The 14,150-nt window shown below is 34.9% G+C and overlaps 1 protein-coding gene across 7 annotated transcripts in view; it reads right to left on the bottom strand.

Annotated features, from left to right (window-relative positions):
* The window catches only part of CEP41 (centrosomal protein 41), a 46,929-nt gene that overhangs the window by 11,751 nt on the left and 21,028 nt on the right, over positions 1-14,150 (bottom strand). For 4 of the 7 annotated variants that reach the window (XM_032643168.1, XM_032643161.1, XM_032643167.1 and 1 more), the window contains 3 exons: positions 9,877-14,110; positions 5,588-5,649; positions 4,245-4,314 (listed from right to left, as the gene is read on the bottom strand). In XM_032643168.1, the coding sequence (XP_032499059.1) occupies positions 4,245-4,314; positions 5,588-5,649; positions 9,877-10,024 (280 nt within the window). In that variant the 5' untranslated portion in view covers positions 10,025-14,110. The remainder of the gene's footprint in view (positions 1-4,244; positions 4,315-5,587; positions 5,650-9,876; positions 14,111-14,150) is intronic. The other 3 variants (XM_032643163.1, XM_032643162.1, XM_032643164.1) reach the window with 2 other exon arrangements.

Genomic DNA, 14,150 nt, shown 5'->3' with positions numbered 1-14,150 from the left:
CCATCTGTCTTCTATTAAATCAGACATTAACAAGACTTACAAAAAAGTGTAAAACAATGTCATTCTCCATATATATTTTTGTTTTGGTAACATAGATATTTTGCATAAAAATATGTTATTTATGCTTGTAATGGGTTTAGTATTGTTTCTTAAGGTAAACAGCAAGTATTTTTAAAATTCTTGGTTTAAAATTTTAATACCCTAAATATTAATAGATATAATTCACAAAAACCAAAACTCTTTGAGGTCCTCAAAAATTAAGTGTGGAGGGAGACTGATACCAAAAGGTTTGAGAATTTGCTGTTCTAACCAATATAATGAGAGAAGACATAGAAATAAGAGGCCTAGTTGTTAAAGAGCATATTAAGTTTTAATTTGCGTATGATATAATACACCTAGAAACTTTAAGAGAATACTATGAGAATAAGGGAAATAAATATGTTAGATTATAAAAATACTCTAGGTTTTAAGGTTAATTATAAAAATAACCTATTTATAAAATAAGTTAGATTAAAGAAAATATGGACAAAGTATTTTTCCTATATACCAATTAGAAAATAACATGAAGAACCTCTCATTTACAGTAACAACTGCAGATACAAAATATACTCTCCTAGAAAATAAACCTATTAAGAAATTTAAAGGCCGTATAAAAACTTATAAGTCCTTTATAGGTCTTATAAAAATTTTACTTAGGTACATTAAAGAAGACCTGAATGAAGAGAGAGTGACATACCTTGCATATTCCTGACTTGGTGATTAAAAGTGAAATGATGTTAATCCCTTCCAAATTTCCAAATTTTTAGCCTTAATACAAATCCCAATGGGCTTAAAAAAAGCTTAAAAGAATTTTAAAGATGAGAAGAAAAAAGATATATGTATATATATATATATATATAGAGAGAGAGAGAGAGAGAGAGAGAGAAAAGTAATTGGGAGAACCTGCTTTTTCAAATAGTAACATATACTGAAAAGGTAAATAATCAAAACAATGCACCAGAACAATGGAAAATAACAAAGAACTCAGAAACAAATCCTAGAATATATACAAAAATCTAATGTATGTTAAAGGTAACATCAAAAATCAGTGGGTAAAGGGAGAACTATTAAATAAATGGTGCTGGGATAATCTGTCAACTATCCAAAAAAATCAAATTTAGATAACCCCTTCATATCATATACCAAAATATATAACAGATGGATTGATGTACGAAAAAACTCAAAGCAACCAAGCAAGCTAACAGATGAAAATATAGGTGAATATCTTATTTTGGATTTTATGAATCTAAAGCATTAAACGAAAACACAATACGAAAGGCTAATAGATTTAATCATGTAAAAACGCAAATCTCATATATGTCAAAAAACAACACAAAGAAAATTAAAAGGTCAATAACAAACTAGGAAAAGTATTCGTGACATATATAAGTGAGAAAAGGTTAATACACTTTATTAGGAGTTTTAAAACTAGTTTGTTAATAGAAAAAAGATCATGTGCACAAGGTAAAAATGCAAACAAGATAAAATTGCTAATATGGAAAGGAAGTCTTCTTTTCACTCCAGACCTGCAGGCCCTCAGGCCTCCACCCCCAAGGGAACTACCTTCAAATATTTGTCTCCTTCCAGAAATGAAACAACTACATATTTTGTATATATTTTATTTCCTCTCCTTTTTACATATCTAGGAGAATGCTATTCATACTGCTCTACACTTTGATTTGTTGTTTATTTTGTTATTTATTTATTTATTTTTTACTTAATAATACCGCTTGGGTATTATTCCAAATCATCAAATAAAGATTTTTCTCATTTATTTTCAAGGCTGTATTGGTTTCCAATGAATAAAGATATCATAATTATATAAAGATTTTACAAATCAATAAGTAAAAGATGAACATTCCATTAGAAAAAAAAATGGGAAAGGACATATAATGTCCTCAAAAGAAGAAATACGTATGACCAACAAACACAGACATATGCAAAGCTCAATCACACTATTAAAGAAATCCAAAATAAAAATATTAGATACCATTTTTCCTCCATCAAATTGGCAAACATTTACAAAAATGAGAATTATTCATCATTGGCTAGGATGGGGAGAAATGGGTCTTCTCATTTGCTTGGTGGGAATGCAAACAAGTGGAACCTTTCTGGAGATAATGTGGAATCAGCACCAAGCATCTTAAAAATGGTTCCACCCTTTGACAATCTGCAGCAATTTATCTTCAGGAAATAAATCAGAACCATACAAACATTTATGGGTTTACACTGCAGCATTATCTTATAAAAATGAAAAATTAGAAAAACGTTAATGGCCAACAATAGGAGAATAATTAAATATGTGGCATACACAAAGGATAGACATTATATGACAACACAACCTTTACAATTAAGCTTTTGAAGTCTATTTAATGACATAGGAAAGTGTGCATGATAAAATGTTAACTGAAAACAGCATAATACAAAACTATATACAAAGAGTATGGATGTGGGTGGGGAAAACAGACCAAAATGTTAATAGGGTTTATTAGTTATTTTAATTTTCTTCTTTATATGTTTTTTACAGTTTTCTAATTTTCTAGAAATATACTTTTAAGTCAGGAAAAAAAATAAACATTATAAAAGGAGTTTTTTTATTCCTTCAAAGTTGGCCAATACGCATACAGATACAATCTGTGCTACAGGCATTCCTGAGTTATTATTCTGTATAGAGCACTAGAAAAACACTAATATTACTCACACATTATGGTGTCCTACTTTACAAAAGAGTGCAAATTTATCTCAGAAGACAAAATTGCATGTGCCCATATGTTCTGGTGTTGTAATCTCAACAATGAATTAAAGGACAAAATCCAGGTACTTATATAACCAGGTTAAAATTGGGAGTACTGGTATGAGGAGACTCAATTATCTCTATTACAAAGAGCCCTTATTTCTCTGCTGTGTTAGAGGCATCTGTCATAGATAAATTCCTGTCTTTTACAGATTCTTTTTATCCTCCCTAACAAAAACAAGCCCAGGGAAATGGCAGTCGAGTTGTACAAACCCAGTGTTCAGACTTCCTGAGAAACTTGTCTTGAAATCAGAAGTCAAATTCCTGGCCTACATCAACCTTAACAAAACACATTCCCCTTCAATAAACAGCCACACATTGACAGCTGAGGACTTCAGGATAAAATAAAGACCTTCACTCTGTGAATTCTTTTCATGACAGAACACCTAAGAGGTTTTCTTTTCAACTTGGTATTTAAGAAAGTAAATCTGGCGCCTATCTATCTTTCTAGCCTTATCTCCTAACCCCGCACCTACCCCTCCCTCAGACCACAGCCAGACTGGATTATGAGATTCCCCAAACACGCTTGGACTTCTTCTCTGTGCCTTTATTCAGGCTGCTCCTCAGCCTGAGACACCCTCACCCTTAACTTGCACCTGTTGAGATTCTACCCCTAAAGGGGGCAGAGACCCAGTTCAAAAGCCTGGAAGAAGCCTACCTCAGTTTCATAGCTGGAAAATACAGAGTTCTCACAGCACCCTGCATCTCTCGAAAGGCACATTCCAAGACCCCATAAGGATGCAATAAAGGCAGTGAGAAGACACTGGCTGCTACCAGAGACATGCAGATTTGTATCCTATGTCCATTCCTTATTGGCTGTTTACTTTGAGCAAGAAGTTTAACCTCTGAGGCTTGGGCTTCTCATCTGTACAGTGTACCTTCCTTCTAGAGTTTTTGAGAAGATTAAATAAGAAAACTCATGTGAAGTACCTAGCAATATATATTCATCAAACGATGGTTTCCTTCTAGTCCTCCATGAATTTCTGTCATATTAGTAATTCTGTGTTTCTGTTATCATTTTCCTCACCCAATACACATACATATGTGCAGTGCACACTCGTAGCTACAAACTCCATGTAAGCAGAGCTGTGTTTTATTCATCTTTGTAGTCTCATAGCACCTAATTCTGTGACCTGTACTTATATAGAAGGCACTAAAAATATTTGTTGAAAAAAAGTAATTAGTATATTAAACACGTTTAAAACATTTAAGACTACAAATGTTACAGCCAGAAAACCAGATGGCATTTTTAAAGAAATAAGAATTAGCAAAGCACCGGATAGCATTTCTCAGAGAGTAACAATCTAATTACATAATAACATAATAACAGATACATCAAAGTCCCTGTGAACACAATAGCACAGTCAAATGGCCAATTTGTTATTTTCCCCATATCCTCACTTCTCATTACCTTCTAGCCTTTTAATCTCCTCAGCTGTCACTTCCAATGTTTGATCAGATAGGGAAGCAACTTGGATGACCTGATAGAAAAAAGAATGAAATGTGTAGAAGTGTGTATGTTTGTTTGTCTTTAAACAGAGGCAATTCTGTTTTTAACAAAAGATGAGGAAATATCAAACATCAAAGATCTCCTGTTTTAAGAAACTGTCAGTGTCCCCAACTGGAGACTAAATCTCAGGTCTTCTTACTTTGGGGGTGGTAATTACACTGCAGATGATCATTCCGGAAGAAAAGATTTCTTTAAAACATTACACAATAAACTTAAAAGACCAAAAGGATAATTTTGGACACGAAACATAAGTAAGAGTTTAAAACTGCATTCATACATATTCTAGTCCCAACATAACATGCTATTTCTTGAAAATGCAATACTTAAAATAACAGCATTATATCAGAAATTCTTCATGCAATGAAGAAATAAATGTAATTATGAATATATTGATTACAATGTTGTATACCCAACATACAGTTTTTAAAGCACTTTTGCCTGGGGGAAGTGATAAATTAGGAGATTGGGAGTAACATATACATACCACTATATATAAAATAGATAACTAACAAGGACCTACTGTATAGCACAGAGGACTCTAGCCAATACTCTGTAATAACCTATAATGGGAAAAGAATCTGAAAAAGAATATATATATATATATATATATATATATATAAAACTGATTCACTGTGCTGTACACCTGAAAGTAACACAACATTGTAAATCAACTATACTCCAATAAAAAATTGTTTTAAATGCTTGGTAGAATTCAAATTAAAAAAATAATAAATCACTTTTCACGACTTAGCTCGTAAGACCCAACATCCACCTTAAGTTACATCACTGTAACCCTTGTTTGGGGGTCAGAGAGACACTTTGTCCATAATTTTCAAATGAAAGAAGAAAGCGACTTTCCTAAAGTAAGAAAATAGACCATGGCAGAAAGACTTGGAAAAAGAACCCAGTCATAGATGGGAGATCACCTGCTTTCCACAGAGAAAAATGTCCAAGCAATAAAGAATCCAGAATTCTAGATTCTCAATATTAAGATAAATGGGCAAGGAAAAATAAAACCTAAACTACAAATTTGATGATTAAAAGGGAGAATGTACATTTTACTTTATAAAATTCTTATCAAAGAAAAAAGAAAATTTCATACCAATTAGTCCTCTCATAGGTGAAATATAAAGAATCAGAAGAAAACCCTCTGCAAACATTACCTAGAGTTGAATTTAGAAATACTCACATAAAGCAGCACAAATTAGAAAGTCTTTACTCCAATGGAAGATCATTAAACTTACCAGCTGGGCAAAAGTTGTAACTTTTAGTCTCTTAAAAAGCTCATCTTTTTTGTATCTATAATCTGAAAAGCAGAACAGGACAAATATTTTTTCCAGGCTTATTTTGCTTTCTTAGAGATATTAATTCTTTCTAGTCATCAAGTTATATGGTATATTTTTCAAGTTATTTACATGTTTTATCTCATTTGATCATCATGATATCCTCAGAATTAAGCATGGCAGGTATTATATCACCTTTTCATTTATTCCTTTGCTTTGGCCAGTAAGAAGCCTGAAGCTGAATTTATAAGCCACCTTTTTGGGTCTAATGATTTTACCCCTCCCCTTTATTTGTGTACCATTTTCCTTACTATGCTGTCTCTACTTTGACCATATTGTATTGCATGCATTTTTGTAAGCCCTTTAAATCCTTTTCAGAATAAGCAGGGAATAAACATCTGCATTTTACAAATGAAAACAGAGACCCAGAGAAGCTGAGTTGCCCTAGGTCAAGAGCTGGTAAGACATTTACTATTCTATCTCTGCCCTGAAAAGAGTACAGTTCTATTCCTGAGGTTACAAACTATGCTAGAGACACAGGCCAACCCTTTTTTTTTTTCCTGGAGTACAATGCTGGGCACAAATTTGTAATTGGTCCTGATAATCTCTTACATCAATTTTCCCTCAACTCCACTTCAATAAAAATCAACCTATTCAGTTTTGAATATGAAAAAGTTCTGGAGATCTATTGTACAACAAAGTAAATATACTTAACACTACTGAACTGTACGCTGAAAAAGGTTATGATGGTAAATTTTGTTATGTGGGGTTTTTTTTAACCACAATTAAAAAAAAAGAAAAATCAACTGAAAACATCAGTATTTACTCAGTGCTATCTTTACAGTTCTGAGACATAACTCAATGGGGGTACTTTTGCATTTGTTTGTGTTAATAATTCTTCATATCATATTAAACAGTTTTAAAAAATTTAGCCAATCTCACTTTATTATTTGTCCCATAGAGGCATATTAAAAATTGGCTTGCCTAAACTTTTCTGAAGATGACTTGCCAATTCTGAAGAGTTTTCAGCGTTGAACTCCTGCCTACTCTTTCCCTTCACTCCTCTTCTAGGTTTATATACTGATGTCCTTGACTCCTTAAATACTGCCTCATTATTTCAGAATTACTGAAGGTTAGCTGGATAATTACTATGGCCTTCACTGTCTCATAAACCAAGACTCCTAGCAACAAAGGAAAGGATTAAAGGTGCTTAAGATTATTTACCTGGTGAAACTAATCATTTCCATGAATTTTCCAAAAAACCAGCACAGACCAAATAGTTACTTTGGAGGATAATGTTAGCTTGGTTTACCAAATAGCTTTCGACTCAGAGTCGGGAAATGATATTACCTTAAAAACAGGCCTTCTGTAAATATATCAAGACTCTTTCTTATGGGAATTAAAGCTTCTCTGTTCCAAAATGCCCTAAAGATAGCAATTTGGCTAAAAATTGACCTTTCTTCCAGAATATTCTTAAAACAGCTTCTTCTAGATACAAGATGCAAAGGAGCTTCTAAAACCCACCAGGATGCAGACCCGAATAAGCTGAGCAGAAGCTTTAAAAAGTGCAAGTGAACGACTATAGTATTTCTCTCAATTGCCACCAACTTGCCCACCAAAAGTCATTTACATAAAGCAAAATTTACGTAAAGCAATAAATTACGTAAAGCAATAAATCAGCCAGTGAAAACAGTCAACAGCTTTCAAAGTAGTTTGCACTGTGGCATTTATCCACTGATATTCTTTTGGTATAGTAACATAGTTTGAAATACTTCTCCAATTCTTCACATTCTAAGTATAAAAGGTACACATTAAAATCCCCTTTAAATAGAAATCACCTTAAACGAGAAAACAGGCGCTGCTATTTTCTAATGATCATAGTTTCTAGCATCCTCTCATAAGCACTAGAAATCCCAATGCACATTTGAGCCTGAACTCTACATACCTGGTTCTGGTTTAGAAGGACAGCCATCATTAGGACTTTCTGACATTATTACTCAGAGATAAAAGATCAAGCTAGACGTTTTACAGTAAGTTTTAAATTTTATAAAAAGGATAACTTGGAAAGCTCTGACAGTCTGTCCTTGCAAGGGCGAACAGAGCTTTAAGAATGGAGCTTCTGCTACTATAGCTTCTCCCAAACTCTGTGATGGAGACAAAAAATCCTAGTTTCAGATACGTTATCAAGTTTTGCTTCTCTGGTAAGTCTGGAATCTAAGTGTGTCTCTCTCGAGTTACTGGAAGGACAGAGACCTAACTATCTAGGATGTTTCACACTGGGCCCAACTAGTGTCATCTAACCACTGGAAGCCAAGAATGGGCTTTGTGAATGGTCAATAGACACAGTGTGTCTATTTTCCCCAGGCAGAGTTGAAAGAATATTCAGATTACAAAGGAATTCTGCGTTTTCAGGGTTCTGTTAAAACACATTATTAGCAAAGGGAAGTTGGGCTCACAGTGGAAGACAAATCAAAGGAAGTAACAGCACAAGGTTTGTGATTTCACAGAAAGACATGGCATCTAAGGTAATCCGAGAAAAGTGACGGGTTTAGGGTGTCATGAAACAAGGCAATATTCTCCTCCCTTCTGACCCAAAAGAACACCTACAACAGAAGATGGGAAAAGAGAAGGAAATATCTTCCAAAATATAGATCCCAAACCAGAATCTGAAGTAATTCTAGTCGGGGAATCAGCACAAAGCGTGTAAAAGGTGAGAGGAACCTGCTGTCTTACTAAAAGGAAGCTCACAACTTCTAAAGAAGGAAGGTGAAGTAAGCATTTTCGAGGACTCTAATCCACAGGTATTTCTTTTGGGAGATAAGCTCCATTTAAAGTTTAGGTATTAAAGAAACCACATTGTGCTTTTAAGAACTGTTTTAAACAGGGTTTCAGCAATCTGGGTGGAATGGGACAATTTTTATGGGACAAATTTTGGTGTGGACAGGTGAGCTCACACTCAGCTACAAATGCTTAGGAGGTGAAAGGGGCTACAAACCAAGACAGAAGCAGGCCAGTTGAATTTTGCTTGCCGTGGATGAATTAAGGACGACAACAGTGAAGTTTAGGTGAGTAAACAAGATTTTTTTCCATAGTTTAAAATTTTAATATACACTTAAAATATATATACTTAAAGTGGAATATTTTACAGATATATAACATTTAAAATATATAGCATAAAATGTTTAAAATATAAAATATATAAGAAGAAAAGGATACTGCGACATCACACATTAAAAAACAAATGTCTATAGCATCAGTCCTTGTAGTTGAATGTGGCAAATAACAAGAGTCAGCAAGAAACTGCTCCTGAGTCCAGATCTATCGTCTGGGGTTTCTCAATACGGCAGCAATTCGAAAGGAACTGGAACATTATCATTTAAATTAAAAGGCCTGCTGTGCAGAAACAGAAGTTCTGGTGAATTTTGGATTTGTAATATTCTCTTCCCAGAAGATATATATTACCAGAGCCAAGTCCTGAACTGCTATCAATCAGAGTACCTCTTCACTGCCATTAGCTCAATATTGCCCTAGCACTGGGTTCTCCTACTGAAGCTATGAACAAATCCATCTTAGAAAATAGATGTTCCTACTTCTCTAATTCTAGACTTGATGTGTACATTTTACATCTGTTTTGGACACAGATTGAAAAATTATGATTTTGTGCGAGGGCAGTGCACTCAATGACTAGAAGCATATCTTTGCCGAAGATTAGTTTTTTAAAAGGATGTGCATGAAATATGATTTTTAATTAAAAGAAAGCCAACTGCAATGAATTTATAATGTATAACACCACTTTCAGAATAAGCTCTTTCTTTCTTACACCACTAAGTCTTTCATGAATACTGTCGAATTTATACTCAAAAGAATGTTATAAGTTATTATTACTCCTATCTCAGGTATAGAGAAAATAATAAAATAGGAAAGATTAAGTACCTTGAATAAAGGTCATAAAGACTACAGTACAATGAAACTAGAAATTTGGGTTCTCTAGAGGTTATTTCACATTCCAACATTAATATCTCCTATGGGATCTAAGTCAGGTAGAACTCAGACTCAAAGGCCACAATCTTAGCAGCTGACCAGAATGGCACACAGTATTTCCCACATCCTTCTAGGCACCTGCCACACTCACCTGACACCCATAGCTCTGTGTGTGTGTCAGCTGTAGAGTGTGGTTAGGCTCGTTAATAACCAACTTGTAGAGCAACTACAGGGTTCCGTTATCCCAAATCATCAGTAGTGTTACTCACTTTTTTTGATCTCTTCTAGCTTCTCAATGTATTTAGTCATACTGTTACCTAAAAAGAGAAGCAGGATTTTAGCTATGCTTTTCATGGAAGAAAACGAGTAACACTGTGAAAACAGAATGGAGTACAAGTATTCCCTAAGCCTTCCCATTCTGCTTTTACAGAATTACAGTAGACAAATGGATCAGACATAGTAAATAGTCTTTTGGATTATACAGCATTATTAAAAGGTAAGGAATCCAGGGAAATGTTCTGGCCAAATGTGTTAAGCTGAGGTGCACACCCAATAAACATTAAGTCCCCCCAGGCAGTACGAATGATCACTTCATGTAATGTTTTTTCTTTCTGAGTTAAGCCTTTCCTCTTCCATTTATCCCCCCATAAACTTTTTGTGGGGAAGATATGCAGAGGAAGAGAAAGAAGCAATGACCTCTGAATGTCTAAAATGTGCCGTTGTGCCTACCCAAGCAACCCTTTCCTCTTCACTTAATCTTTGTGGTTTCCTTCTCTTTCCTGAACTTGGTCTTCCACTATTCATGCTGATGTTGCAGCCTGAACTAGACCACACAGTCTGTTCACCAGTATTCACTGTGGATTTGATTTGCTGAGAAATAACAGCAGATTCCCACCACTGTGGAGAGTCCTCAACCCTCATGTTTTATGGCCTGGTTCTACAACACTAGGCTCTAGCCAAGGTGGTTTGGAGAGTTTTCATGCATTAAAACTGGGCCAGGATCCTTCTGGTTTCCGAATGAACTAAAGTCTGCTTCTCAAGCCAGGGGCTATTATTTTTTACTAGGCATGCTTCAATTTGATTCAATTCAGCACAGCAAGCTCTATCTGGCACCTGAAAGGTATAGCAAAAGAGGAAAACATTCAGAATAATTTCTCATTTCTAAAATTGTGCTCCTAACTTTTAAGCCTTGAGAGGAGCTAGTCAGTTTCAGTCACAACTTCAGGTAAAAGAAATGCTTCCAATTAATGGCATGAACTGATGTTTTCAAGCACTATTCTGAACTTTTCTTCATGTTTAGGTCAGAAGCAGAGAAAGAAAATCCTTGCTCTAAAACCCAAAGAACATTTTCAAAAAACAATTTATATCATTTGTTATTATTAAGTCCTTGTTATGAATTCATTATAGAATAAAATTCTACTGAGTTAAAATTTTTTTTTCGTCTGAAGACACACAGTCCCCAAATCAGAACCAAAAGGCAGGACTCAGTGTAGTCCTGGACCCAGACCGTATCCTTCCAAAAGCTCAGAGAGACATGACAGTAGTCAGGGCTGCTCAGAAGCTGAGGCTCCTCAAGACAGACACTGAGAACATCTCAGAAGAAGTCCAAATAGCACCAAAGAACAAGATTAGAACAAAATATGATCTTTTCTAGGTTCTTCAGGCTATAATGGACCTGAGATGTGACCAGATCTCCACAGTGGAAACCATGAATCCTTCCCAGACTCACATCCTCTTCCCTGCAACTCTGCACTTGGACGGGAACTCGACTGGTCAGTACTGGGGTTAGAAGACAGGGCAAATGGTGCGCTGTTCAGCATCCTACAGTCTTATTCTTAAACTATTTTACGTAGGAGCTTCTGGTTATATGTTCCTGAGTCCCTTACAGTGCCAGGCTGTTGATGTGGCAGTTGGTTTCTTTTGGCTGGAGAAGCTTTACGCCTCCTTCCAGAATCGTCAAAAAACTGAGGTACAAAAAGGATCACTGACTTGTCCAGTGACACAGCAAGTTGGTAACTAAGTCAAGATTAGTACTCCCAACCTCCTGGTTTCTAATATGGCTCACAAAAACATATCATTCTCTGGCTGTGCTGTTTTAAAAACATGATTTCACTGTGAGGTAAATATGTAGGAAGTGTTACTTCCTTTATAGTATTGGGTGGGAACCATTTTATGCTCTAAATTCCCTGAGGCATACTATGAACGGAAAACAATAGCCAACCTTATTATATAGTCTTTATTATTAAAACATTGCATTTCCAATCTATAGCAGTTTCCACTAACAACATGTCTAAAATCCATTTCTCAGTCAGTTATCAACATTTTCGGTGTATTTACACAACACTTCATCTTCATACCAGCAGAGCCTCACAACGACCCTGTGAGGTAGGTTGTCATTCCTACTGATTATTTTTCCCACTAAAGGAGAAGGCAGAGAAACAAAATCTTTTGCAGAGGTGTACAAATACTTGGCTAAATTAAGAATAAATCTAAGAGGGCTATTGATAAGAAGTTCTTTTCATTACAGCCATTCATTCTATCCAAGTAGAGGGGGGTGGAAAGAATATGGAGGATTTCTGCATTGCTTCAATTGGAGAAATGACTAACTGACACAAAAAAATCTCTAAAAATGAGTTTAGAAAGTATGAAAAGTAGTATTTTATCCCACTTCATATACTGCTTATATCTTAACTAAGCAGCTCATCTTACTGGATCTAATTTCATCTGAGAATAGTTTTTTGACTACCTTTTAAAAAGAATACAAATGAATCAATTCTATAATTGACTTATTTATAAACACATTTTTGTTTTACACAAAAGTAAGGCACCCTAAAAGACTATCAACAGACTAATTTTTAAAAATTAAAATTACACATTACTGCCAGATACATTTTCCTAGACAATACTTTGATTAAAAAAAGTCAGCGGCTCCCCATCACTTACTGACTGAAGTTTAAACTCCTTGCTCTACTCGTGAAGGCACCAACATCTTACCTACCTCTTCAATCTTGCCTTAATTACTAAACTTGACAAACTCTCTGTTAGTCTTTGGTTCTCTAACATGTCACCTTGCCCATGTAATCATAATAGCTCACCCAGCTGGAAGTGACCTTTCCCTCCTCTGAACTTCTACAGCACTCGGCTTACCACTCACAAGGCATTTATCATTGTACTGCCTTATTTGTGCGCAAGTCTTATCTATCTTATTATACTGACAGCCCAAAACAACTATTTACACACACACACACACACACACACACAATATCTTTATCCTTTCCATTGTCTAGCATAGGAGGCACTCAAAAATATTTGCTAAATGAAAAATACTGTGAAGATCTACTAGCTGAAGAATCCTTATAATGAATTATATTATAATGTAAATAATCACACCCCAGTTTGGTTTGAGTTTTTGGATACCTGATTTTCTCTAAGCTATGCCCAACCTGATTTATATATAGTACATATATGTTACATACTACTTAAATGACCTATATTGTTTCAGGACTCAGGTAACCTAGAAATGTATAAGATGGTATTTAGCTTCTACTTAGTTTATAATTTAAGTTGCAACAAAAGATATATAAAAAAGTTTTACAACTGGAATCAAGAGAAAGACACAACTCAACTATATCAATAGTGCTAAGCAAAGAGAGCACAATCGATGAACTGAGTGACTCATTCATTAGATTTTTTCCTTTGTTTTCCTATAATTTAATAACATTATTTGAACTGAGCCAGTAAGAAAAGCAAGTGATTTTGAGCAGCAGTAATCTAAAGTGGGTAAGATTTATAAGGCACGAACTCAGTTGCTAAGAGACAATTCCATTGCTTTATTTTTCTTCAATATTTCCCTCCTCTACGGAGAAGTTCTTTTGGCTCAGAAGGAGCAGAAAGCTTGAAAAGAGGCACAGTGGTCCTTTGTTAATCTCAATAAGTTATAGGAGTGCATAGTGCTTTCTGGTTTGTAAAAGGCTTTCACATACATTTCTTCCTTTGACATAAGAAACAGAATTAAATACCAAATAAAAATGAAGAGTACTTAGTCTATAATGAGTTTGAGTGCTTAAGATCAAGGCTATTAGCAGATATTCAGGAAAAGTAAAGACTAAGAAGAAAAAAGGAAATGACTAGTTTGTATGGAGATAAGAAAACTAAGGTGAATTTCTAAAAAATAAAAAAAGGCTAGAAAAGACTGAATGGAGATAGTCTACAGAATTTTAGAAAGCTAAAGAAATTTGAAATTAGATTGAATATAGATTGAAATGAGAGAATAATGCCAGCAATGAAAGAGTGTAGGAGACTAACAAAGGGAGAGCCCTGTGGTTTGGAAAGTTAATCAGCCTGCAGTGCTACAGAGCAGAAACCCAGAGAGGGTGCTTGAGAATACACAAGAACCCTGCGGTGGAGACTGAACAAAACGCCGTCAGGGATTTCATCGGAAGCATAATCCATTCATGGCACAGTCTGGCAATGCTGGGGAGCTGGTAAGATACACTCAGGCACCTATGGAACAAAAGAAATATTTGAAGTTCAAAATAATTCT

The sequence above is a fragment of the Phocoena sinus genome, chromosome 9 (genome assembly GCF_008692025.1).
Source record: "Phocoena sinus isolate mPhoSin1 chromosome 9, mPhoSin1.pri, whole genome shotgun sequence".
In the NCBI taxonomy this organism is placed as follows: Eukaryota; Metazoa; Chordata; class Mammalia; order Artiodactyla; family Phocoenidae; genus Phocoena; species Phocoena sinus.
This window is presented reverse-complemented; position numbering and strand designations above follow the sequence as displayed.